Source organism: Sapajus apella, unplaced genomic scaffold, assembly GCF_009761245.1.
Source record: "Sapajus apella isolate SASKATOON/1434 unplaced genomic scaffold, GSC_monkey_1.0 scaffold97, whole genome shotgun sequence".
Classification (NCBI taxonomy): domain Eukaryota; kingdom Metazoa; phylum Chordata; class Mammalia; order Primates; family Cebidae; genus Sapajus; species Sapajus apella.
Genome location: NW_022437037.1, coordinates 2,674,181 through 2,701,145, shown reverse-complemented (window position 1 = coordinate 2,701,145; position 26,965 = coordinate 2,674,181). Strand labels below are relative to the sequence as shown.

Here is a 26,965-nt window from a genome sequence, read left to right as displayed (position 1 = left end):
GCCTCTCAAAGTGCTAAGATTACAGGTGTGAGCCACCGCACCTGGCCAGCCCTTTAGCATTTCTTGTCTGGAGCTGATGAAATGCCTCAGCTTTTGTTTGTCTGGGAAAGTCTTTATTTCTCCTTCATGTCTGAAGGACATTTTCATTGGATGTACTATTCTAGGGTAAAAGGTTTTTTTCCTCCAGCATTTGAAACAGGTCATGCCCCATTCTCTTGGCCTGTAAGGTTTCTACTGAAAAGTCTGCTGCCAGCCATATTGAAGCTCCATTGTGTGTTATTTCTTTTTAATTATTTTTGAAGACGGAGTCTTGCCCTGTCACCTAGGCTGGAGTGCAATGGCACAATCTGAGCTCACTTGCAACCTCCACCTCCCCAGTTCAAGCAATTCTCCTGCCTCAGCCTCCCGAGTAGGTGGGACTACAGGCGCACGCCACCACGCCCAGCTAGTTTTTGTATTTTTAGTAGAGACGGGGTTTCACCATGTTGGCCAGGATGGTCTCGATCTCTTGACCTCGTGATCTGCCTACCTCAGCCTCCCAAAGTGCTGGGATTACAGGCTTGAGCCACCGAACCCAGCCCTTCTCCATTTTTCTATTTATCTGACCTACCTCAAGGGTTTTTCTTGTTTTGTTTTGTTTTGTTTTTTTGAGATATAATTAAAAATAACATCTCAATTTATATACTTGAGATATATCTCAATTTGAGTTATTTTTTATTGAGATATTCACATACCATACAACACACCCATTTGAAGTGAACAATTAAGCAATTTTTAGTATATTTGTGGTTGCACAACCATCACCACAACCAAATTTAGAACACTTTCATCACCCAGAAGGAAATCCCCATACCCATTAGCAGTTACTCCTTTTTCCTCCAAGTCCCTATATTCATCTGTTCTCATACTGCTGTGAAGAAATACCCAAGACTGGGTAATTTCCAAAGGAAAGAGGTTTAGTTGACTCACAGCTCCACATGGCTGTGGAGGCCTCAGGAAACTTACAATCATGGTGGAAGGCGAAGGGGGAACAAGGACCTTCTTCACATGGCGGCAGGAGACAGAAGCAGCAGCAAAGGGGGAAGAGTCCCTTATAAAACCATCAGATCTCATGAGAACTCACTATCATGGGGGAAACCACCTCCAAGATCCAGTCACCTCCCACCAGGTCCCTCCCTTGACACGTGGGAATTACAATTTGAGATGAGATTTGGGAGAGGACACAGCCAGACTGTATCATCCCCCATCCCCTGGCAACCACCAGTCTAGTTCCTGCCACTATGGATTTGCCTTTTCTGGACATTTCATATAAATGAAATCATAAACTCTATAGTTTTTTTCTGGCTGGCTGCTTTGATTTAGCCTCATGTTTTCAAGGTTAATCCCCGGTTAGCATGTATAAGTGTATCATTTCTCTTTGTTGCTGAATGATGCGCCATTGTATGCATAAAACACATTTTATTTGTCCATTTACCAGTTGATGGACATTTGGGTTGCTTTCATTTTTTGGTTATGAATAATTCTGTGATGTACATTTGTGTACAAGTTTTTGTGTGGACACATTTCATTTCTCCAGGGTATATACCTAGGAGTGGGATTGCTGAGTCATATCATAACTCTGTGTTTCACCTTTTTAGGAATTGCCATACTGTTTTCCAAAGGGGCTGCATCATTTTACATTCCTACTGCCAGTGTATGAGGGTCGCAGGGGTTCCAGTTTCTCTACGTCTTCACCTTTGATTCTAGCCATCCTAGTGGGTGTAAAGTAGTATCTCATTTTAGTTTTGATTTTTATTTCCCTGATAGCTAATCATGGAGCATCTTCTTGTATGCTTGTTGATCACTTATGTATTTTCTTTGGATAAATGTCTATTTGGATATTTTGCCCATTTTTAATTGGATTATTTGTCTTTTTATTGAGTTGTAGATGCTTGTTTTATATTATAAATACAAGTCCCTCATCACATATATGATTTCCAAGTATTTTTTCTTATTTTGTGGTTTGCATTTTCACTTTTTTGATGATGTCCTTTGGAGTACAAAAGGTTTTTTTCTTTTTTTTTCTTTTTTTAGACGGAGTCTTGCTCTGTCACCAGGCTGGAGTACAGTGGCATGATCTTGGCTCACTGCAACCTCCGCCTCCCAGGTTCAAGCAGTTCATTCCCTTGCCTCAGCCTCCCGAGTAGCTAGGACTGCAGGTGCGCACCACCATGCCTGGCTAACTTTTTGTATTTTAGTAGAGACAGGGTTTACCAATGTTGGCCAGGATGGTCTCGATCTCCTGACCTCGTGATCCACCTGCCTTGGCCTCCCAAAGTGCTGGGATTTGCAGGTGTGAGCCACTGCGCCTGGCTTGGTTTTTTTTCTTTTTCTTTTCCTTTTTTTTTTTTTAAGTTAGGGTCCTCCCCCCTCCAGGCCGGGGTGCAATGGTGCAATCACAGCTTGCTGCAACCTGGAACTCCTAGGTTCAAGCCATCCTCTTGCCTTAACTTCCCAAGTTGCTGGGACTACAGGCATGTACCACTATGCCTGGCTAATTTGAAAATTTTCTGTAGAGATGGGGTCTTGTTGTGTTGCCCAGGCTGGTCTCAAACCCTTGGCCTCAAGTGATCCTCTCACCTTGGCCTCCAAAAGTGCTGGGATTACAAGTGTGAGCCACTGTGCCCAGTTAAAAGTGTTAAATTTTGATGACATTCAGTATATTTATATTTTTCTTATATCACATGTACTTTTGGTATTGTATCTAGGAAATAGTTGCCTAATCAAAGGCATGAAGATTTACTTATATGCTTTTTTTTCCCACATTTTATAGTTTAGCTCTTATACTTAGCTCTTTGATCCTTTTTCAGATCATTTTTATGTATAGCATGAATTAGCCGCCCCCCCAAACACACACCCTTCATTCTCTTGCATGTTGATATCCTGTATCCCAGCAGCATTTGTTGAGAAGACTATTCTTTTTCCCACTGAATTATCTTGGCACTATTATTAAAAATCAATTGACTGTAAAAGTGAGGTTTCCTTTTTTTTTTTTTTTGAGACAGTTTCCCTTTGTCGCCCAGGCTGGAGTGCAGTGGCGCCATCTTGTGCCTCAGCCTCCCAAGTAGCTGGGATTACAGGTACACACCACCGTACCTAGCTATATTTTTTACTTTTAATAGAGATGGGGTTTTACCATGTTGGCCAAGCTGGTCTCTCTTGAAGGTTTATTTCTAAACCTTTGTATACAGAATAATCTCAGTCATATTCCATTTGTGTCTGTCCTCATCCCAGGACCACCCTTTCTTGATTATTGTAACTTCGTAGATCTTTTGAAATAGAGAAATATGAATCCTTTAATTATGTTTTACTTTTAAAGATTGTGTTGACTATTCTGGTCCCTTGGATTTCCATGTAAAGTTTAGGATCAGCTTGTCAAAGTTCTGTCAAGAAGCCAGCTTGAGGCTTTGATCGGGATCGTGATGAATTTTAGAACTATTTGGGAGTATCATCATCTTAACAACATTGTCTTCCAATCTGTGACCATGAGATGTCTTTCTGTTTATTTAGATCTTTAACTTCTTTCAGCAGTGTTTTGTAGTTTTCCATAGTGTGTATTTTGTACTTTATTAAATTTATTCTTATGTATTTTTTTTCTTTTTGATGCTATTGTACATGGAACTGCTTTTTTTGTTTCATTGTAAATGTTTGCCAACATGTATAAAGAATTGATTTTTGTATATTGATCTTGCATCCTGCAACTTTTCTGAACTCATGCATTTTTAAATTTTTATATATTTATTTTTATTCTTTTGTTTGTTGGTTTTAAGACAGGGTCTCACTCTGTTGCCCAGGCTGGAGTACAGTGGTTTGATCTCAGCTCACTGCAACTTCTGCCTCCTGGGTTCAAGAGATTCTCCCACCTCAGCCTCCCTAGTAGCTTGGACTACAGCTACCTGACCTCAAGTGATTTGTGCCCACGTCGGCCTCCCAAGGTGCTAGGATTACAGGCATGAGCCACCACACCTGTAATCATGTATTAAGCTAGGCATGATGGCTCATGCCTGTAATCCAGCACCTTGGGAGGCCATGACAGATGGATCACTTGACGCCAGGAGCTCGCGACCAGCCTGGCCGAAAGTTTCAACATGGCAGAAACTCATCTCTACTAAAAACACAAAAATTAGCTGAGTGTGGTAGTGCATGCCTGTAATCCCTGCTACTGAGGAGACTGAGGCATGAGAATCACTTGAACTCAGCAGGTGGAGGTTGCAGTGAGCCAAGATGTGCCACTGCACTCGAGCCTGGGTGACAGAGTGAGACTCTGTCTCAGAAAAAATAAAAATAATAATAATAATAATAATAATAATGGCCGGGCGTGGTGGCTCATGCCTCTAATCTCAGCACTTTGGGAGGCCAAGGCAGGTGGATCACCTTAGGTCAGAAGTTCGAGACCAGCCTGACTAACATGGTGAAATCCCATCTCTACTAAAAATACCAAACTGCATCGGGGATGGTGGTGGGCTCTTGTAATCCCAGCTACTCGGGAGGCTGAGGAAGGAGAATCACTTGAACCAGGGCGGCGGAGGTTGCAGTGAGCCAAGATTGTGCCATTGCACTACAGCCTGGGCAACAAGAGTGAAACTCCATCTCAAAAAATAAATAAAATAGATTTTAGTGGATTCTTTAAGGATTTTCGGTGTACAAGATCAAGTCACCTGTTAATATAGTTTTAGTTCTTCCTTTCCACAACAATGTATTTTTCTTGTTTATTTGGTCGTCGTCTTTCTCCTCCCACCAGAATGTAAGCTGGTCACTGCTGTGGTCCCAGTCCCTAGAACAGGGCCTGGCACACACTGGTGCTTAGTCGTTTGAACGGATGAATGAATAAGTGGAGCCAGCATGACTGGGCTCAGGCGATGCCCCCAGCTGAGGGCCCCCATTCCTGTGGCACCTGCTTACGGAGATTAGATCTGTCCCTTCCTCCCCTGTCTTCATCCCTGACCTTTTCTGCTTGTCCCGTCTTGGTTGCAGAGGATTGTTGGAGTTCACCCTCCTAACAAGCTCTGTGCATTCTGGTGACTGAGTTCCCTTGGTCCCTGGTGTCATCACAGAGCCTTCACCAGGCCAGGCACTTTGCAGGATTCATTTTACTAAGCGCACCCACAACAGCAGCCATGACAGGGGTGATGTGCCCCAGCGAGTGTGTAGCTGTGGCCCAGGTCTGGCTGCCATGTTGCCCCTTGTCACAGCCTTGGCAGGAGCACAGAGTAAGCCTTGGTCATATCCTTAAAGCCTTGTGGAGCCTGGGGGGGCCTCCTCTAGAAAGTGAGGCTTAGGGGCTTTCATCGGCCTAAGGAAACAGGACTCGCTTCTCATTCATGCTGTTCCCTCTTCCTGGAACTGTTTCCTCCACCTGGCTACTCCCCAAGCTCATTCTGTCCTGAGCTTGAATGTCACCTTTCCTGACTCACCCCTTCCCCGCCCTCTCCTGGTGACACTGAGTCATCACTGAGTGAATGCAGTCTGCAGTGGCTCATACCAGCACCTGCTTGGCACTCAGAGACCTGGGTGGTGCCTCAGGGGCAGAGCAGGGTACTGCAGGCCCCACAATGCCACGGGTTCTCCTTGCCACACTTTCCTGTGCTCCATGGCCCCTGAGCCGATGTGGTGACTGAGAGCCCTGACTCTGAAGTCAGACAGTCCTGGGTTTAAATCCTGCCCTGCCAGCCCCTCGGGATGTGAGCTCGCGTGGCGGGTAGAATGGCTTTGGAACTTCAGTGCCCTCAGCTGTAGAATGGGTGGCGTAGAGCCCACCTTACAAGGCTGCCGTGCAAAGCAAACCCGCCAATGCTCAGGAGAGGCTTGGCTGCGGCCCTCTCAGACCATCTGCCCTGAGGCCTCGATCTGGCAGTTAACCCAGTCTCCTCAGCTCACTTCCTTACTGTCCCCTAGGTGGTTAGGTGGGATGAGCTGGAGATAACATCTCTCACACTGTCCCCTCCCTTCCTGGCCACCCCTTCCTGAGCATGGGCTCTGCCAGGTGGGCTGTGTGGGGATGGGGAGCTGCTCGGGGATGCAGAGCTCGGCTCTACCACGTGCTACTGCCACCCCCAGATCCTGCTAAGGCCCCCGTAGCAGTTGGGAGGGGCTTGGATGAGCCCTGCCACCGGCTCCCACTCACTCCCAGAGCACAAAACACCTCTCCAGTAAAGGGGTGCTCAATTTTTCAGCACGGTCATGCTCTCCAACTCAGGAGGCACCAGAAGGCTGGAAGACCAGAGCTTTCTGCTTAGTGTTGGTGAAGCTGAGGCCCCAAGTCACTGTCTCCGCACCTGGAGTCCAGCTGCTTGGGTTAATCCCCATTCTGCTCTTACCTGTGGTGGGCCTCAGGCAAGGGTCTTAGCCTTGGGGCTCCCAGTTTCTTCAGGTGGAGATCGGGCTGATGATGCGGCTGCTGCAGACAGAGGTTGGAAGGGTTTGGCATGAGCACCTTTCTCTGTAACTTGGAGCAAGCTCCACGGCTTGCTGGCTCCCATGAAGTTCCTTGAACAGTGCCTGGCGCATGGGAAGTGCTGTGTGGGCATCGGCTGTTGTTATTATTGCCATCGTTATTAGTGGTGAAGAAGGGGGCTCTGGAGTCAGGAGGAACCAGGCTTCAGGCCTAGCTCCACTAGCTACTGGCTGGGAGGTGCAGGGCAGCTTGCCTAGCCTCTTCATCTGTGAAATGGGCTGAGTAGTCCAGCCTAAGACTGTTGTGAGGATCATGAGGCAGTTGGCAGAGCCTGGCTTTGGAGGAGGTAATGGCAGTGGAGGGAACTGCCCAAGGTCTCAGAGCAAGGTGGCGGGGGCAGCGCTGGGTACAGAGGGAGGCTCTGCAGGTTGCCAGGCTTCCTGGGGAGGGACAACTGCCCCAGCTCCCCTCACCCCTGCCTTGTGTTTATCTCATTTTTATTATGTTTTTGCTGGTGTTCATTATTTTTTTAACAACAGTTACACAAGTACATTCTTGTGAAAACACAGCTACAGTACTTTGTGACACAGAGTGAAAGTGAAGCTCCCCACCGCCTCACTCCCAATGGGCAGGGCTCTTTCCCTGTCCCTGGTACCATATGGGGTCCCCTGGCGCGGATGTGCATGCCTGTGCTCACCTGTCACCTCTGGCCTGCAGGGAGGAGGTGCAGGAGAACTGCGTGCGGTGGCGAAAGAGGTTCACGTTTGTGTGTAAGATGAGTGCTAACCCGGCCACCGGCCTGCTGGACCCCTGCGTCTTCCGCGTGTCTGTGCGCAAGGTGAGGCTGGAGGCGCCGGTGGGGCTGCTAGGCTGGGCTGTTGGGCTGGGCTGTAGGCCCCTCCCCTAATGAGTCCACACTCCCAGGGGAAAATGTTGAGAGTTGCTCTGCTCCTTGCCCTCCTCCCCTCAGATCTGGGGGGGTTGAGGGAGATGCATGAGGTCCTGGGATTCCCCAGTCAACTTGCTGCTTGTCTCCCTCCCTGTGCAGGAGCTGAAAGGCGGGAAGGCTTATTCCAAGGTAAGAGGGACTGTGTGAAGGGGCGGTGGGATGGAATGGGGTGGCACGGGACAGGCAGGAGGGAAGCCTCCAGCCCCCTCTCTGCCACAAACAAGAGACACTTAGCACTACCTGAGATGTGTTCTTTTTTAGAAATATCTTTACTGATGGCCTTTGCACTCAATATAAAGGCTGCATATGCTTGTTGCAATACAAATGGTAAAGAAGTTCACAGAGCAAAAGGGCCAGTTTCTGTCCCTTCTCCTCTCTCCAGGCCTCTTGCATAATCTCGGCTCATTGCAACCTCCATCTGCCGGGTTCAAGTGAGTCTCCTGCCTCAGCCTCCCAAGTATGGCTGGGCATGGTGGCTCAGGCCTGTAATCCTGCCACTTTGGGAGGCTGAGGCAGGCGAATTGCCTGAGCTCAGGAGTTTGAGATCAGCCTTGGCAATATGACAAAACCCCATCTCTACTACAGATACAAAAATAATTGACCAGGGGTGGTGGTGCCCTCCTGTAATCCCAGCTACTAGGGAGGCTGGGGCACAAGAATCACTTGCCACCTGGGGTTTGGTGGAGATTGCAATGAGCCGAGGTCACGCCACTGCACTCCAGCCTGGGTGACAGAGTGAGATTCTGTCTCCTAAATATATAAATAAATAAATACACAAGTACACAGATTTGTGGCTTTTGGTTTTTTACTTAATACATCCTGGGCATCTTTTTGTGTTATCACAGATTTCCATGTGCTTTCCAATGGCAGCAGTGTCCCATGGCATGGTTGGTGACATGGTTCAGCCAGCCTTGCTGCTGGAAGTGTGTGTTGTTACCAGCGTTTCACTGTACCCACAGACAGTTCAGCCCTACATAGTATTAATGAAAGCTTTTCTACTGGGCAAAGAGGGAGAAGACAGCTCTTCTGGCTTTGAATAAGCCCGCTCTGGCTTCCATCTCTCTTCTCCATGGTGGACTTTGCCCTCCCCTCCTCAGCTCCTGGGATTAGCCCAGCGGCAGGAGGGTGGGCTCCATCAGCCAGGAGGGGAAATGCCTTCGCCTCACCTCTCACCCGAGGGAGGTGCTATACAGGGTGCGGCCCTTCCCACTGACCGGAGCTCAGGAACTCAGCCGGCTGGGCCATGCACTCTGCCCTGGCCTGGGGCGCTGACATCCCTCTCCAGAAGCGGAGGGCAGGGTGGCTAGAACCAGGCTGTGGAGGGTGCTGTCAGAATGGAAATTTCTGATTCACAGGGGTGAGGACAGCTGCCCAACCAGGGAAGAAATCACCAGCAAACAGCTGGGAGCATCTCGCCTCCACTGGCAGACAGTTACCAGGCACCCAGCGTGTGTCAGGCACTGCCAGACCCCTCCCTTCTGTTGTGTAACTGAACTCCTACTTCAGGCTTTACTCCCATTATACAGAGGAGGAAACTGAGGCCCTGAGAAGTGGCTGGACATGGTGCTGATCAGGTCTAGTTTCAGTCCTGTTTCTGTTGGGTTAGCTGTTTGGCCCTGAGCAAGCTTCTTTCCCTCCCTGAACTTAGTTTTCTCATCTGTAAAATGGGGGTCAGTCTGAGTCCATGGCAGGGCTAGGATCTGAATCCAGTTCCCTGATTCTGGAGTGTGTGCCCTGAACACTCCAGTAGAGACTTGCAGGCAGCAGGTACTTGACACCTATCCCTGATTGGTTCTGTTGGGTTCAAACACTGGTTCAAACATTTCGTTTATCTATCTATTTGGAGCCTGTTGTATCTGGAGCAGAGCTGGGCAGGAGGTGGTGAGCAGAGGCTCTGGGGCCTTCTGAACCCTTTGCAGAGGGTACCGGAGATGTCCTCCAAATCCCCAAGCCCGGCACCACCTTGTCTCAACCTCAGTTTCCCCTCCAGGCCTAGCAGACTTGGCCTCCATCCACAGGGCCTTCTTAGTGCATGCCCTCTTTGCACCTTCTCCCACTTCCCTCCCCATCCCTTGCTCCTCTGCCCAGAGTTCCCGAGGGCCTATTCAGACCCTGAGCTCTGCCCGGCAGCCCCTCACTCTGGCCTCTACCAGGGTGCCTTCCCTGGGGTTCCTGCTCATTCTGTAGTGCCCCTCCCCTCCCAACCCCTGTGGGGGTGTCCCATCACTCCCCCCAGCACCCACTTCCCACAGACCTTCCCTCCTCCCCTGCCTGCTGGCCTGGCAGCTCCCGACAGCACGGCTTTGTTTCCCAGGGAACAATGCATCTGTGTCACAGACAACAGTGTCCTTTCATGTCAGGCGCACTGGTCCCGGTGCACGCCGGGATGTGGCACAAAGGGTGCATTGTGCAGCTCAGGGATGTGAGCTCCTGGCTTTGCCGTGTTGGTGCCGCAGACCCAGGGCCTCTGTCCTTGGGTCCCCGTTATGCAGCAGTCAGTTGGGGCTGTAGGGCAGGCCCAGGGGCTTTGTCTGTTTCCCTCCCCACCTTTGCCAAGTTACCCCTTCTGGGCTTCTGCCAGCCAGGAGCCCACACTCCCTTCAGCCTCCCACACGTTCCTCTTACCTCCTAGCTGGGCTTCGCTGATTTAAACCTGGCCGAGTTTGCGGGGTCGGGCTCCACGGGGCGCTGCTGCCTGCTCGAGGGATATGACACGAAGAACACCCGTCAGGACAACTCCATCCTCAAGGTACCAGGGATCCTGCCGCCTCTTCCACCCCGACGAAGGGGTGGGGACAAACCGGGCTGCTCATCAGAACCCTATGGAGGGTTGTTAAAGATGCAGGCCTTCCCTGACCTGGTAGACATCGGGAAGATGCAGGCCCTGGAATCAGATCTATGATCAGAGGGAGGCCTGGCTCAGCTGCTGGCCTCAGTTTCCCCAAGGAAAAGGTCAGGGAGGGGCCCTGACAGTCTGTTTAAAGGTTTGGCAAGCACTTGCAATGGGTCCACGTCATGCTGACTGCATGCCTTGTCTTCTCTCGTGGTCCCCTGACAGCAGCCCCACGAGGTGTGGTATCTTTGGTTAGTCCCAGCTTCAAATGGGAGGGAGTTGAGGCACAGATGTTAAGTCATTTGCCTGGAATCACAGACAACTGGCACATGACCCCCAGCTAGTTGACTCCTTGGCCCAGCTCCTAACCCTGCCTCAAGTGACATGCGTTAGCCTGGCCCCCAGTGGATTATCAGTGAAAACGGTGGCTGCTGAGGGCCCCAGGGCAGGCATGGGCAGGTTTCCAATGGCCAGGGCAGCCCCACCCCCCAGGCAGATGCCTTGTTGGCCTCTTGGGAATAGCAATGTCCAGGTGTCCACCACCAGCACACCTCTCTTCCTCTGTTTCCATACCCTTCCACCTGGCTGGCAAAACAGGCTGTTGTAACACCCCCTCTGCAAGAGGACCCAGGGAGACCCTGTTGTATCTGGAGCAGAGCTGGGCAGGAGGTGGTGAGCAGGGGCTCTGGGGCCTCCTAAACCCTTTGCAGAGGGAACTGGAGATGCCAGAAAGGGTCTAGACTGATTGTCGTGGGAGTCGGAGCTTTTCAGCCTCAGTCAGGCTGAAAAGCACAGGCACAGTAGCCCTGCGCACCTCATGCCGGATCAAGGGAGTCTGGGTGCCAGGTAGCCTTGGGTTTAAGGGCAACTCCCCCACATCCTGTCTGCAGGATCTTAGGAGTCACTTCCCCTTTCCAAGTCTTGGTTCCCCTCATCAACAGCCTGGGGCAGTCACCTCCTGTCTAGGCTGCTTTCATGGCCGAGTGGAGAAGCTGCAGAAAGTCTCAACCCAGTGCTCACCTTTTCATTAGTGGTGGCCCCAGGATCTGAGCCCCTCTTTCCCACCCACTCACCTTTTGCCTGTCACTCCATCTCAGCCTAGATTTTAGGGTCCAAATCTTGCCACATTTGGGCTGTTGCCGACATCTTTGCCCAAGTGAATAAGTTTGCGATGGCTTTATGCTTTATTCATCAGACTTTCACCAAACCCTGCCCACCACCTGCCGTGCCAGACCCCCTTCCTTCTCCTGCCTGCTGGGTTGAGCTCTGTGCCCCTTACACAGGGTGAGGGGTGAGTGTGTGGCTCTGTCCTGGAGAAGCTCACTGTCCACTAACTCTGCCAGTTGCAGGGCTGAGCCCAGGCCTCACCTTGCACCGCCCTCCCCTCTGCTCCGCCAGTCAGGCCTTGGTACCATCTCTGTCCTCCACACAGGAGACTGGGCTCAGAGAAGTTAGGTGGCTTTGCCAGAGCCTCCCAGCCAGGAGAGGGCAGAGAGACAGGATTGGAGCTCAAGCCCTTCTGAGGCAGAGTTGAAAGGCTGCAGGGGCCCTGCACCTGGGCAGGCCGTGGGTGGCCAGAGCATGGCTGATTGCTCCTCTTGCCACAGGTCACCATTGGTATGTTCCTGCTCTCTGGAGACCCCTGCTTCAAGACGTGAGTGCTGGCACAGGCCTGGGGAATGGATGGAAACCCGGTCCTGGGCACTGGGGGTGGAGGAACAGGGACTCTTGGTGTCCTCTGTTTTCATCTGGTCCTGAAGTGGGGCACCCTAGTCATACCTGTTTGTCTTTCCAAGGCCGCCGTCCACTGCCAAGTCCATCTCCATCCCAGGCCAGGATTCCTCCCTGCAGCTGACATGTAAGGGCGGTGGGACCAGCAGCGGTGGCAGTAGCACCAACTCCCTGACAGGGTCCCGGCCCCACAAGGCCCGGCCTACCATCCTCAGCTCAGGTATGGTGCCTCATCTGCCTGCCCCTCCCTGCTATCGGCCCGAGGGACTTACCTCTAAGTCATGCCCGGGTCCCCAGGGAGATGCTGGCTGGCTGAAGGGAGGGTGATGGTGGGAGGGTGTTTGCGTGTTCCCACTGGGCTGATGGGATCTGAGCATCTCGTGCGTGCTGGCTGTGGTGCTGGGTCCTGTGATCACAGAAGTGCCCTGGACTGAGACTGATGTGGCATCCCTACCCTCATGGCCCTGCAGTCTAGCAGGAGAAACAGGCCTCAATCAAGCATGACATGCATATCTACCTGCAAACGGGATGAGAGCTGGGAGAGACAGGCCCAGAAGGCAGGATCCATCTGGGGCCAGGGAAGGCTTCCCTGAGGAGGCGATGTCTGGGCTGCATTTGGGGGATCGGGGCACAGTATACCTGGCAGAAGGACGGGCTGGGAGCTCTTGCTCTCCCATGTGCTCTATGACCTTGACTGGCCAGTTCGCCTCTTGCTGTCTCAGTGTTCTCTGGAAAATGGGATTGGTAATAGCAATTACATCCCAGGTTGCTTTGGGGATTAACTGCACATGTGGGCGCCTGCCTGGCACATGGTAAGCACTCAGTCTGTTTTTATCAAATTATCACTGGTACTAATGTTGTTATAAAAAATGCGAAAGAGCCCCAACCCCCAGAGGAGGCAGCGTGGCAACTAGGAGGAGGGGGTGCTGCCGAGACAGGAGGCTCTGGACTGCCCCCAGGCAAGGCGTCACGTGGCAACCATGATTGTCTCACAGAATCACTTAGAACACAGGCCTTGTGTGGCCCCACAGATGCTTGGTGGGTGATTCTGCCCCTGCAGACTGGGAGTGGTGAGGGACTCTCTGACCTCAAGGGCCCTGCCGTCCTCCACTCCCTTTTCCCCGACCAACACAGCCAGCTGAGACCCAGAGCAGAAAGCTGGGACTTCCCAGCACTATTACCCTGTCCATCCCCAGGATGGGGGTCCCCAGAAGAGATGTGTCTGGGGACCAGGCCATCCCAGCAAAGGTGGTGCCTTTGTGTGAAGTAGAAGAGGCCTCTCTCCCAGGCAGGGTGGGACTTGAGTGCCCACTTGCCTTGAGCTGGGCTCCCCCATATGCAGAGGATCTGTTGGGGACTTGAAAAGCCACATGGTTATGGGTGGGCACACAGGCCAGCCTGGGGTGCTGCCTGTGGCCTGGGTGTGCCCTTCTCTGAAGAGGGCATGGATGAGTCCTTCCTTCCTGTGTTAGGTGGGAGGGCAGGTGGGTGCTCGGGAGTCCTGGGTGGGTCCCACCTGCTTTCTTGTGCTTCCTGCTGGGGAGTGCCAGGAAAATCTGTTTTGAAGTTGGGCTTATGGGTGACTTGGGACAGGACTGTGGGCCTGTCCCTTTGGGCCAGCCTGTTTCCCCCACTCCCCCTTACCCTGTCCCCTCCACTCCAACTCCACTGACCCAGGCCCCTCCAGCCTCAGGGCCTCTGCCGATGCTGTTCTCTGAGCCTGGAAGGCCCTTGCCCTGAGGCCTTAGCTGGCTCCCTCCTGCGCTGTGTCCTGGAGGTCTGCCGTTAAGGCCGTCTCCTTGGAGAAGCCTTCCCTGTCCCCAGACTGGGCCAGACCCCCAGTAAGCACTGCTCCCTGCTCTGCACCTCTCACTGCAGCTGTGGGTAGTGGAGGCTGTTTTTGTTCTACGTTCTTCCTCCTCACTGGCCTATGGTGGGCACCCTACACAAGGAGGCCCTCTGTGGAATGAACGGACCTGGGTTCTGAGGGTGACCTGTGGCTCAGGCGGGTTGCTGCTCCTCTGAACCCATTTTTCAGTCTGTTAAGTGATGCCCCACCATGGGAGGCTCTGTGAGGGCATGGTGGTGAGGGTGAGGGTGAGCAGCACTCACTGGGTGACCCCTGTCCCCTCATCCCCTGCCCCTTTCTGCCTTCCAGGGCTGTCGGAGGAACCTGAGCAGAACCTGTCCAGCCCTGAGGAGGTCTTCCACTCTGGCCACTCCCGCAACTCCAGCTACGCCAGCCAGCAGTCCAGGATCTCCGGTGAGTGGCTGTCTGGCCCTGCCCCTGCGGCCTCCTCCTTCCCCGGGATCCCCCATCACGATGCTCCCCCGCCGTGCCCCCCACAGGCTACAGCACAGAGCACTCGCGCTCCTCCAGCCTCTCGGACCTGACGCACCGCCGCAACACGTCCACCAGCAGCAGCGCCTCTGGGGGCCTCAGCATGACTGTGGAGGGCCCTGAGGGCAGTGAGCGGGAGCACCGGCCCCTGGAGAAGCCACCTCGGCCACCCCGGCCCCTGCATCTGTCTGACCGCTCATTCAGGTAAGCCTGCCTCTTGGTGCTCCCTGGAGAACAGACCCCTCCTGGTGGTGCCTTGAACCTCTGCTTCTTTACCTGTAACACAGGGACTGTAGGGTCCCCACCTCAGAGGGTTGGATGGTGACAATTCCACCAGCTGATAGCCATGAAGGGTGCAGCCGTCCCGGGCATACAGCAGGTTCTGTTCATGGCTGCTGTGGTTTTGCAGATTGGACAGCAGCATGGTCTGTGGGCCCGACAGCTGGACTGAGCCTTAGAGCCACTGCTTATGCGCTGTTAGAGCCGCTCCTTCTGCGCTGTTAGAGCCGTTCCTTCTGCGCTGTTAGAGCCGCTCCTTCTGCGCTGTTACAGCCGCTCCTTATGCGCTGGGTGGCTTTGGGGAGCTGACTTATCTGTTCAGTGCCTGGCATCCTCATCTATAAAAGCGGCTTGTGACGGCACCTGCACCCTATTGTGCATGCGAGGGTTCAGTGAAGTATAGCACAGAGCGCATGGGGACATTTTGAGCGACTTGTCCCCCACCCGACCCAGGCGGAAGAAGGACTCGGTGGAGAGCCACCCGACCTGGGTGGATGACACGCGGATCGACGCGGATGCCATCGTGGAGAAGATCGTGCAGAGCCAGGACTTCACGGATGGCAGCAACACTGAGGGTGAGCTGGGCCGGGCTGGTGGGGGTGAGGCTGCCTGCTCCAAGGGCTGGCCCTGCTCCACTCAGCCTCCATCCTCCCCTGTGTCCCCACAGACAGCAACCTCCGGCTGTTCGTGAGCCGCGATGGCTCCGCCACACTGAGCGGCATCCAGCTTGCCAACAGGTAGGGGCAGGCTCAGAGAAGGGTCGCCGGGGCAGCTGGGGCTTGGGGGTGAGAGCAGAGTCCCCACAATTCACTCACCTGGCTTTGAATGCCAAATTTTGTCATCACAGTGTGACCCTGGGCCTGTCATGTCTCTGAACCTCTCTTTTTCCATCTGTCAGGCAGTGTGGACACCACCACCTCACCTGGGAGCCTGGGACAGTGAGGGCAGCAGCAGGCCCAGTCATTTCCCACGGTTCACAGGGTCACCTTGGGCACTGCCTGTCTCAGGGCTCAGCACACGGCAGGGGCCTCACATGTGTTTATTTAGGACCCTCCCTTCCTCTTCCTTCCAGCTCCAGGGACTGGGGATGAATGGTGGTGGTGATCCCTCATGGATTTCCTAAACAAATCTTTCTCCTAGGGAAAATGCACCGGGCCCTGAGCAAGGTGCCAAGGACACAGCTGGGTATGATGCAGGCTGTTGCCTACACGGCACCCACAGATGGGGGGGTAGATAGGACCAAACTTGCAGGAACTATGGTTTCCAGAGTGCCACGCCGCAGGCATCCATTCAGAGCACGTTGACTGTGTGCCTGGCCCTCCATGTCCTTTTGGTTCACCGAATGAATGAATGAGTGAGCGAGCGAGTGAGCTTTCCACAAGCGCCAGCTGGGAAGGTGCCGGCCTAACATCCACATCCCCAGAGAGGAGGTGTGGCCAGGCCTCTGCGCAGGGTCTGCCCTCTCATGCTGCTCTGCTGGCTCCTGCTGGCCACAGCCTGGAATGGCAGCCGTCTCCTCCCAGTATCCTCCTGGGCTGCTCTGGTTTGGGGGTGGGGGTGCAGTGAGCAAGAAGGAAACCGAGGGGCTGGCTTCCTTAGGGGTTTGTAAACACCCCTCCCTGGACCCCTCTGAAAATGAGGAAACAGCTCGGTGAGAGTAGAAACCAGTCTGGTCGGGAGCAAGATCACAGCAGAGCTACTTGCTGAGGCCCGAGAGTCCCCAGCTCCACGACTGGGCCTGGGCTCGGCAGGGAAAGGAGCTGATCAGGTTTCCTGACCCCACCGCCCTCTTGGCCACCCTCATGTCCCTATCAGCTTCAGTTTCTTCACCTGTTAAGCGGGGAAGGGTGCAGTCACTCCCTGCCAAGGTGACCATGAGGATGGGGTGGCACATCCAGGCGTGCCCAGAAGGGCTCTGCAGGCCCCACAGACTCTGATGCTTACTATCTGTGTCACCTTGGGCTACCATCGCTGGGCCTCGGTCTTAGCCCCTTTGCCCTAAGGGTTCCAAGCAGCTGGTTCTCCTGCAGGTTAACAGCACCTGCTTGTGAAGCATCTCCAAAGGCCGGGTCCAGTGGAGCGCTCAGGAAATGGGGCATCGAGGGGGACATGCTGACCTGTCTCTCACCTGCAGGGTTTCTTCTGGGGTCTATGAGCCAGTTGTGATTGAAAGCCATTGAGGAGGAGGTGTCCGGGCTGTTTTCTCTGGAGTCCAGGCCCGCATCATTCCATGAGGAACGTTCCCCTTCGGATCACCTTTGCGCCACATCTCATCCATGCCTCCTCCACGCACTCCAGTCCACACTGTCCCCCTAGCATCATTCCATTACCCTCCCATCCACGGTGGGACCCTCCTGGCCAGCCAAGGTCCAGGCACCACTGTGAATATTCTCTGAACCACTAGAGGGCAGGCCAGGTGGGCCCGTGTAGCCCGTGGGCCCGACAGCTGGCCAGGACTGCCTCTGCTAGAGACCTGTCCCTCTGGCTGAGGACATGCAGCGGCTCCTAAATGCAGGGATGCCTATGGCTGAGGGGCCTGTCTACCTGTGTCCCCACTCTAGGAGCACTGTGTCCCCACCAGAGCACAGGAGCACTGGTCATGTCTCGGTGGCAGGCCCTTGCTCCATTGTTCCCTTGCCCTGGTGGTTGTGGAGGGGCGCAGACCGCCTCCAGAATCCTGCCACCTGTGACCGTCTGACTGCTTAGTGCTTCAGCTGTCCCTTCCTTGTGTCCTGGGGGACCTGCTGGCAGCCTCTTCCTGGGAGCTATGACCTCAGACCCCACCCACACTCCAGATGGAGACCCCTGCCTCCCCGGTAAATGCCCCCCGCTGCCTTGCAGCCTGCACTTTGCACATGCTCACTGCCCCCACCCAAGCACAGCCCCGCTGACCCCTCACCTCCCCTTCCTTGGGCCCCTTCCCAAGGACTCCTTGTCACTGCCTGCTGTGCAGTCAGTGGCCCAGGGCCCAGCAGCCCGGCGGGAACGGGTGCTGCCTCTCCTCCCTCCAGTCAGCTCCAGCACAGGTCTGAGACCCGTGTTGAGAAAGGTCTGAGCCCCGACGGTGCCCTCTGCCCAGGGCTGGGTCCTGAGCAGCTGGTTCTCCTGCAGGAAGAAGGTTGGAGCAAGCAAAGTCCTTCTCTGCCCCCAGGGTCAGCTGCCCAGACTGGGGCGGATGCCAGAGAGGCAGGTGGACCGTGGCTGGACTGGTCTGGAGCTGGTTTCCTTGCCAGAAAAGCCTCAGCCTTCCTCTGGAAGCATTCCCTATCTGGGCAAGGGGGAAGGGCTCCTTTAAGGGGTGTGCTTTCCCAGCAGGGAGCAGTCTGGCCCTGCCCCCCACTAAAGCCTCTGCTCTCAGCACTTTCCCCCAAGTCCTTGTAACTTGCTTGAAGGTGGGTTCTGGCTGCCAGCCAGTCCCTGGACAAACTCCCTGCCCCTTTTAAATTTCACTCATTTTGTATAAACCCAGCAGGCTGGTGTTTACTCTGCCCTGTAGCTTTTTTCATTTTTTTCTTTCCTCCTCTCTTTTCTTGTTGAGTTCTCAGTTCAATATTGCCTCCTCCCCCAGGTGAGGGGAGTGCTGCTTTTCTCTGCCCCACCTGCCGGCTGGTTCCAGCAGCGCTGGGGTCCGGGATAGGGCTTCTCTCTCTGGGAGGGGTACAGGTGCCCTCCCCAGGCTGGGAGGTTCCTTCCCTAGTTCCCCATCTGCCCCTGCTGGTGAGAGTTGGGCTTCTTGGTCTTAGAACTCCCCGGCATTGGGACCAGAGCATTTTTAGCATTTGTTGTTGTTTTACTCACCTAACTCTTAGAAAATGAATGTTAGAAGGTGCCTGCCAAGGCGGGACAGTGTTTGCTCGGGCTGGAGAAGGCTCTGCTCAGCCCCGAGGGTCCCCTCCTGCCCCACAGATACTGGCACTTTAAAAGGAAGCTGACTGCACTGTGTCCAGACGAATTGGCCCCAGACGATGGGGGAGTTCTGTCCTGCCCTTCTGTGTCTGTGACCTCACCCAGCCTAGGATGGAGGTGCATTCAGGGTAGATTTGCATCTCATTCAAAGCTCTGGGGCTTTGGGCAGAAACAGCTGTCTTTGGCAATGTTGGGGAAACTCCTCCAGACCAGGAACCCCAGAAGGAGACAGAGCCTGCCACATCCTCTCATGCCAGGCCCTGGGCCAGGGTGATTGGACCGAGAATTCAGTCACAACCAAATTGATGCTGGCTGGAGCCAGAGCCCAGAAGGTGTGGCCTTGTTGCCCCCATGTGGGAGCCCTGTCTTCAGCCTTCGCGTCCCCTTGAGCTCAGTGAATACCCACCAGGTGCCCACAGCTCCTGGACTTCAAATTCTATATATTAAGAGAGATGCAGAGTATATCAGAGATATTTTTGGAAAGGAATTGGTCTATGCAATGTCAGTTTGGAATCTTCTTCAAAGTTTAACGTTTTTATTAGCAGATTTAAAGAAAATAAAGGTCTACAATATCTTTAGGGTTTTTTTTTTTTTTTTTTTTTTCCTGTTTACCTCACAAACTGACCACATGGCATGTCTGCCAGGATGGAGGTGTCCATGTTTTCCTCTGTCTTTAGGGAGGTAATCAAGGAGATGGAGGGAGGGGTCTTTCTTTTCTTTAATTCCCCTCCTTTCTAACAGAATGTTGCCACCACTCCTTCAGTGGCTGTGTTTGTTTCTCTGTCCCAGCTTCTGTTGTAGAAAATAACATTGTTAGGGGAAATCGGCCTAGTGTCAGTGTCTTGGTTTGGGGGAAAAAATTAAATGTTTCGGCTTTTGTTTCTTTTGCTGTTTTGTTTTCACCTTGTTACTTTATCATGTTGACTTTAGGATCAAAGACAACATCAGAAGGAAGTCAAATATGTATAGTGACATTCCAGGGTGGGGAAGCTGTAGGGGCCCAGGGTTCTCCTTGGCTACGGTCACCTTCATCGCTCCAGATTCCTGGGGAGGAAACTGAGAAGACCATTACCTCCCAGGCTCCTACCATGTGAAAGCCCTGTCCTCAGGGCCAAGTTCTAACCACTGCCCTTTGGACCTTCCCTGCAATCAAGTGGCCTCTAAGGAGCATGCCTGAGGACAAATAACCGTGACTCAGTTTCCTTACCTGCAAATGGGGTTATCATATAACACAGGTGTGCAGCCTGACCTGTAGGAGGTACGAGTGTGTTCCCAAACAAAAGCCCCAGGCTGCTGTCCTTTACAGGCTTGGCTTGCCCTGGGCCCCTCACCCGTTTCTGTCACAGGTTGCTCTAGGACAGGCAAGTCACTCTAGGTCTTTAACAAGCTTGGAGGTGGCAGGAAGTTTTGGCCAGGAGGTGGCCAATGGTTTTGGCCAGGCCAGAAGGAACCAGGGCTCCAGCTCTACACCAGGATAGCATTCACACCACTCCTCAATGCTGACCCTCACTCCTGGCCCCTTTAAACCCTTCCTCTGTTCTGTGCACAACCAGGGAGGTGGGTAAAAGTGGGCTCCTAGCTGAGCTGAGTCTCCTGAGAGAGAAGGGAAAACCCAACATGGGGAAAACCCCTCCCTACTCAAAATACAAAAATAAGCTAGGCGTGGTGGTGAGTGCCTGTAATCCCAGCTACTCAGGAGGCTAAGGCAGGAGAATCGCTGGAACCCAGGAGGTAGAGGTTGCAGTGAGCCAAGACTACGCCATTGCACTCCACCCTGGGCAACAAAGCAAGACTCCCAGCTCAAAAAAAGAAAAAAGCAGTTGCTCTTGTCAGCTTTACTCCATAGTCAGAGATGGGCTTCCAACAAACCAAGGAGATAAATGCCAGAGAGAGCAAACCATGCCAGGCTCACAGCACATCTCTCCCTGAACCCCCCAGGTGGGGACAGCAGGCCAAGGGCCTCCACATAACTTCTCAGGGAGGCCTGGAGTCCCCAGATGCTGTACCCTGTAGCACTCCAGGATCTAAACAATCACTGAATCTTAAAGCTGGCTGATTCGTTCAAAGCTCTTACTTTGGGCCGAGCGCGGTGGCTCACGCCTGTAATCCCAGCACATTGGGAGGCTGAGTCGGGCAGATCACCTGAGGTCAGGAGTTTGAGACCAACCTGGCCAACATGGTGAAAAACCATCTCTACTAAAAATACAAAAATTAGCTGGGTGTGATGGTGCACCCCTATAGTCCCAGCTACTCAGGAGGCTGAGGCAGGAAAATCACTTGAACCCAGGAGACGGAGGTTGCAGTGAGACGAGATCATGCCACTGCACTCCAGCTTGGGTGACAGAGTGAGACTCCGTCTCAGGAAAAAAAAAAAGCTCTTTGTGCCAAGCCTTCTGCCAGGGATACAGGAGCAACCACAGACCCTACCCTCAGGTAGCTGATAGGGCCAGATTAAAAAATGCATCAGTGAATTAAAAGGCACAGGGCGCTGGGCACGGTGGCTCATGCCTGTAATTCTAACACTTTGGGGGGCCGAGTTGGGAGGATCGTTTGAGTCCAGGAGTTCAACACCAGCCTGGGCAACATGGAATTTTAAAAAAGCTAGGCGCGATGGCTCATGCCTGTAATCCCAGCACTTTGGGAGGCCGAGGTGGGCGGATCACGAGGTCAGGAGTTCGAGACCTCCCTGGCCAACATGGCAAAACCCCGTCTCTACTAAAAATACAAAATTTAGCTGGGCGTGGTGGTGGGCTCTTGTAATCCCAGCTACTCGGGAGGCCGAGGCAGGAGAATCACTTGAACCCAGGAGGCGGAGGTTGCAGTGAGCCGAGATTGTGCCATTGTACTCCAGCCTGGGTGACAAAAGCAAGACTTCATTTCAAAAATAAATAAATAAAAAGCCTTCACGGCTGGCTTCCCTGAGGGACGTGGCGTCACGGTGAGACCCGGAGGAGCAGCCGCCGCATGAGTGGCGAGGGACCGCGTTCCTGTCTCTGCAGCTGGAGAAGCCTGGAAGATGATCTGGCCCAACATCGCTTTGTTCTCAGAGGAAGGGCCCTCCAAGACCGGGGAGGGGCCGGTGGGCGGGTCCCGGTCCGAAACGTGTTTGGGCTGCTCCGAGAGGCACCCAGTGAAGGGAGGGAGGGGACATCCGAAGGGTGGCCCAGGAAACCGGGCGATGGTGAGGGGGCGCCCCCTCTCCACCAATCCAGATCCTCCCCATCCATGCGGGCTCCAGACAGACCCTCCCCCACCCATCCCAGGCCGGAAAGTCAACATTCTCTGCACCTCTCCCACCCGTGTCGGTTTCACCACTGACTAGGATTGGGATCTACCCCTCTGAACCTCGCTTTTCCCATCTGAATAATGGAACTTCCGATCCCTCCCTCCCATCCCACTCTGGCTCCAGGACTCTGGGATGTTTAGAGATTAGCTTTTGGTGGGGCGGCTACAGGACTATGGCTATGAAGGCCGGGGAGTCTGGGTTCCCAACTCGGTCCCATTCCCTAGGGAGATTCGGGCAGCAACCGGCCTGGCAATGTCCTTAAGAACTACATTTCCCGAAATGCAAAGGGGAGAAGGCGGTTCCTGCTAGTCTCGGACCACGTGGGGCCTGAAACCTGAGCCGGCCTGGGAACTACAACTCCCGGCGTGCTCCGCAGTCCAAAACCGGAAAAGCGTCACCCGGAACCGGATGTGGCTTGAGGCTCCGGTGACTGAGCGCCGGGTGAAATGGTGAGATTGGGACCGAGTGCCGGAGATACGGCACTCGGTCTGGGGGGTGGGGTTCCGGGTCTGCTCAGGAGCTGGGACTTGGGCACTTGGAACGGGGATTGCTCTCCCGCCTACCCATTGTACGGACGACAACACCGAGGCCTGGCATTCTCTCAGCCTAGAAACTGATCCCTAGTCAGCCCTCTAACATCTGTTGAATGAATGGGAAGCTTAGACAATGATACGGCCGCGACGCCCGGCTTCCATTTGTGCGCGGAAATGGAGAGTCACTTTGTCAGCTGAGACCTCCCTTTTCTCCAGGCCACGGGGACAGACCAGGTGGTGGGACTCGGCCTCGTCGCCGTTAGCCTGATCATCTTCACCTACTACACCGCCTGGGTGATTCTCTTGGTATGTCATTCTCCCCGCCCGCTGCTCACCTTCCCCGAGCTCTGGCACCGCCAAAGCAGCTACAATACAGGCGCTAGGCACGGCGCTGGCATCATTGCCAGCCTCATCTCATGAAATCTCCAGAACAATTCTATGAGGAAGATGCCAATGGTGCCGCATTTTATAGATGAGATAGCTGAGGCTCGGGGAGAAAGATGTAGCTCAAGATTGCATCCTTAGCCGCTACACTTAAGCTGTTTCCAGCTTGCTTTGACTTCTGGAGGAGTTCTATTCCTTCTGGGTTATCCTGCTGACTCTTGGCCATGGCGAGCGCCAGTGATATTTGTGAAGGCCTTTAGGATATTTTTTTTTATTGTGGGAAAACTTGTTGGTCGTTACTTAAGAAGTGCAGTGTGTTTGGAAGTGCAGAACGTGGTATCTTTTAAAGAAAAATACTAGTGAAAAATCCTGGAGGCCCAGGTTGGGAATCAATCGAGGATTCCTCATGTACCATTTGCTAGGCTGTGAGTGCCTTGGGGCACATCTCTTGTCCCCTGTTCTCTTGTCCCCACCACCAACCTGTGGCAGGCACCAAAGCAAGTGCCTGGTAAATACCAGTCAGAAATTAAGGAAGGATCAGTATTAACCGTCACATTGCTCAAGAGAAAAAAAAATTAAGGAAGGAAAAAAACATGACACCCAAATCCTATAATCTTAAAGAAAAGCAAATCCAGTCCCAATGCTCTGAATGGGTCAGCCCCTTAGATGGAAGAGGTGGGATGTTTGGGCTTGGGGCCTGGGCAAGGCGAGCAAGGCTCACCAGAGCTCTGCCCTCGATGCCAGCCATTCATCGACAGCCAGCATGTCATCCACAAGTATTTCCTGCCCCGCGCCTACGCTGTCGCCATCCCGCTGGCCGCAGGCCTCCTGCTACTCCTGTTTGTGGGTAAGTCATCACCTCCTCCCCTTGACCCTGGGCAGGGTTTCGGGAGGACCCACCTCTGAAGGTGCTTCCACACTTTGGCACTGCTGGAAGCTCCTTGCCCTGCACTCACCCCTGGGGTTTTCTGGTTATCCTTCGAGGCTGCCAGTCAGTAGCCTCTGGGCTTCCTGGTGCCTCAGGCTTTTTGGACTCCAGTGACCCGTCCCCCTCTTTTCTTCCCCCCACCCCATTATCACTCTGCTCACCTCAGTCACCCTCTCATTACCCTGACTTCTAATTCCTGCCCCTCTCTATCTCGTGGCTTCCTAGGGATGGGGACTGTGTCTCCATCATTACTGTGCATCTAGAATGGGCTGTGGCACTGAGGTTGTGCTCACAGTCATTTGGATGAGTCAGTCAGCAGCCAGGTGCCTAGATGATGGGTGAATGGATGGGTGGGTGGGTGAGGTGTAGGTAGGTGGACAGGTGGTTGATTGGGTGATCGACAGATGGGTGGATCTTGTTCCCCTTGGAATCTGAAACATTAAAGGTAGCATCTTGCCTGAGGCAGGCACTCGGTTGGTGTTTGTTGAATGAATGTGAGTGGATGTATGGCTTGATGAATGATTGTGAAGATGAGCAGGTCCCCTGGAGGGTGGTCGGGTACGTGCACAGCCCTGCAGGTGGGTGGCTCTGCCGTGTCATGCCCTGACCTCCCAGCAGCCTGAGCCCAGACATTACGTGGCCTTTCTGGTCTGTGTATTCCAGGACTGTTCATCACCTACGTGATGCTGAAGAGTGAGAGGGTGACCAAGAAGACTCAATGAAGGTCCTGCAAGGATGAGGCTGCCAGCCCCTTCTCTGCCTCCTCTCCAGGGCAGGGACCGAGCGGGGGAGCCTGCAGAACCTTCCCAGGCACAGTGACGCCCCAAGCCTGGCTGTCCTGCGGAGTCCCCATGGCATGGAACTTAGCCCTGACTGACTGGAGCCCCCTCCCCTGCTCTCCCTTCCAGAAGCTAGGAGGGAGGGACACCTGGAAGACTCCGGTCACCCCCTTCTTGCCCAGGGCCAGAAAGATGCTGGTCCTCCCGACCTCACTCTCAGACTCCCTGCCACCTTTTCCCCTGGGTTCTGCCATCATGCCGCATTTCCCCTCTTGTCACATGCTGACATTGAACTTAGCAGTTTCTAAGGTCGCATGTGTGACCTCTGACCTCTCCCCACAAGCCCTCTCCTCCACCAAGGCAACTTTCCTTAGCCTGACACAGCCCCACACCCCACAAGCCCTTCTGGACCTGGAAAGCCTGGTGAAGGACTGACAGACCCCAGGACCACACGTAGGGCTCAGGGCACATTATGGCAGCCACCCTGGGCCCGCTGACCGACCACTCCTCATGGAGGCCCAGCCCCCCAACCCCAGGGCTGGCCTGTTTGGGAGAGCTGACCAATAAATGCTGACTGATTGTGTGCTTGTCTCTGTGCTGTTTCCCGAGTGTCGGGGCTGAAGGAGGCTAGGAGCTGGCCCCTCCATCGGTCTTGGGTCAGGAGATCCTGTGCAATGGGGGTGTCTCGGGGCCTCCTGCCCTGAACCTGTGCACTAGGGATGAAGCAGGCACTGGGACAGACATGCTTCCCACCCAGTGGAGATCACAGCTGGGTGTCAGTGGAGACCCTGGCACCCCTCTGCCATGCCTCCCCTGTGCCAGCTTGGTCAGGATGGATTCATTACTTTAGGGACCCTTGGGCCACTCCCCTAAAAGCCCCACAGCCAACTTAACATGGCCCTGAGCAGCAGAGGCTGCTCCCGAGCACAGCAGGGCTGCTCTGTGTTAGGCTGGCTGGACTGGCCCACCCCCCAGCCTTCCACCAGTCCTACCTCGCCTGGGCAGCTGGCTCTGCGGTTCTCCACGGCACCTAGTGTAAACCCCCATCCCTCAAACCCAGGACCCTCCCTCATCACAGAGAAAAAAGAGGCCAACTGCAGACACCTGCCCTGTCCCCACCTGCTCCACGCTCTGTCCTCTAGTCCAGGCAGAGTTGCCCGCTTGGACTTTGGATCCTAACCCTCCATCCCTCAACTGCTGTAGTGGGAGCCTGAGGTCATGGATGGCCCCCCGTCTTGAGAGAAACCTCTACATCTCCACAGGATCCTCCCATTGTTTCCTGGGCATGATCTGGGATCCCACTTACAGGCCCTCCAACCTGGTAGTTCCCACCAGGTAGCTCCCTCTGTCCATTTCACGAAGGCTCCCCAAAGGCAGTCCACACCTGCCGCCTGCATTTCCTTACCTCCTGCCACACTCAGCGTCTGTCCCCATCACTCCAGGCAGGCTCCAGCCACTGAGGCCACCAGTGGTGCCCGCTCTTCATTTTTTTAATTTTGAATTTTTTTTTTTTTTTTAGAGTTTCGCTGTTGTTGCTCAGGCTGAAGTGCAATGGCACAATCTTGGCTCACCGCAACCTGCGGCCTCCTGGGTTCCAGCAATTCTTCTACCTCAGCCTCTCGAGTAGCTGGGATTACAGGCATGAGCCACCATGCCTGGCTAATTTTGTATTTTTAGCAGAGATGGGGTTTCTCCATGTTGGTCAGGCTGGTCTTGAACTCCCCACCTCAGGTGATCCGCCCACCTTAGCCTCCCAAAGTGCTGGGATTACAGGCATGAGCCACCGCGCCTGGCTGATGTCCACGCTTCAAAATCCAAAGGATGTTTGCTTGACTCTCAGTCACATTTGGCCTTTGACATCTCCTGATCCACTGTCAGCCACTCTCTTGATATCTGTAATGACCATTCTTTTTGTTTGTTTGTGACAGTCTCAATCTGTCGCCCAGGTTAAGTGATCCTCCTGCCTCAGTCTACTGAGTAGCTGGGATTATAGGTGCCCAACACCATGCCCAGCTAACTTTTGTATTTTCAGTAGAGAAGGGGTTTTGCCATGGTGGCCAGGCTGGTCTCGAACTCCTGACCTCAAGTGATCTGCCCGCCTCAGCCTCCCAAAGAGCTGGGATTGCAGGCGTGAGCCACCACGCCTGGCTGTGATGACAATTCTGCTACTTGATGTCTCACTCATGCTGTCTTCTGCCATGCGACGCTGGGCTCCTCAGGGGTGTGTCGCAGGCCTTCTCACCCTCCCCAGGCTCACCTCTGGCCCGATGCGCTGCACGTGGCCCAGCTGCCCGCCCGACATCCTCATCGGATGCCGTCGTGGGAACCTCAAATACATCCTCTCATGAGCTGAATTCTCAGACTTCTCCCAAACCTGGCTCTCCCCCTCATGCCCTGCCCCCTCTAGTGACTGATGTCCTGTGTCCCTTACCTGGCTTTCTTCCCTATCCCTCCACCACTGGGACCCCAAACTTTATCAATTCTCCCTCCACTTTTCTCCCGGCCTCCAGCCACCTTCCTGATGCAAAGCTACCACCTGGCCTAAGTCACCGACGGCTTCCTCACCACTTCCCCTGCCTGCTT

The 26,965-nt window shown here is 54.0% G+C and overlaps 2 protein-coding genes across 2 annotated transcripts in view; both read left to right on the top strand.

Moving 5' to 3' along the window:
- FAM102A (family with sequence similarity 102 member A) overlaps positions 1-19,355 on the top strand; it is a 40,719-nt gene extending 21,364 nt beyond the window's left edge. The window contains exons 2-11 of the mRNA XM_032257375.1: positions 7,151-7,271; positions 7,482-7,511; positions 10,015-10,131; positions 11,823-11,869; positions 12,012-12,166; positions 14,105-14,209; positions 14,296-14,491; positions 15,020-15,141; positions 15,234-15,303; positions 16,701-19,355. Coding sequence (XP_032113266.1) covers positions 7,151-7,271; positions 7,482-7,511; positions 10,015-10,131; positions 11,823-11,869; positions 12,012-12,166; positions 14,105-14,209; positions 14,296-14,491; positions 15,020-15,141; positions 15,234-15,303; positions 16,701-16,746 — 1,009 coding nt within the window. The 3' untranslated portion in view covers positions 16,747-19,355. The remainder of the gene's footprint in view (positions 1-7,150; positions 7,272-7,481; positions 7,512-10,014; positions 10,132-11,822; positions 11,870-12,011; positions 12,167-14,104; positions 14,210-14,295; positions 14,492-15,019; positions 15,142-15,233; positions 15,304-16,700) is intronic.
- Positions 19,356-21,386: 2,031 nt separating this feature from the next.
- On the top strand, positions 21,387-24,966 carry DPM2 (dolichyl-phosphate mannosyltransferase subunit 2, regulatory). Its single transcript, XM_032257373.1, has 4 exons — positions 21,387-22,207; positions 22,508-22,597; positions 23,420-23,522; positions 24,267-24,966. Exons 1-4 carry the CDS (start codon positions 22,205-22,207, stop codon positions 24,323-24,325), a joined length of 255 nt encoding a protein of 84 aa, XP_032113264.1. The 5' UTR covers positions 21,387-22,204; the 3' UTR covers positions 24,326-24,966.
- Positions 24,967-26,965: the final 1,999 nt, after the last annotated feature.

Excerpts from the sequence above, each read along its gene's own strand:
- DPM2 (XM_032257373.1), top strand. Across the intron at positions 22,598-23,419 it reads CCGCCTGGGTGATTCTCTTG|CCATTCATCGACAGCCAGCA; the intron begins GTATGTCATTCT and ends CCTCGATGCCAG. Across the intron at positions 23,523-24,266 it reads CCTGCTACTCCTGTTTGTGG|GACTGTTCATCACCTACGTG; the intron begins GTAAGTCATCAC and ends TGTGTATTCCAG.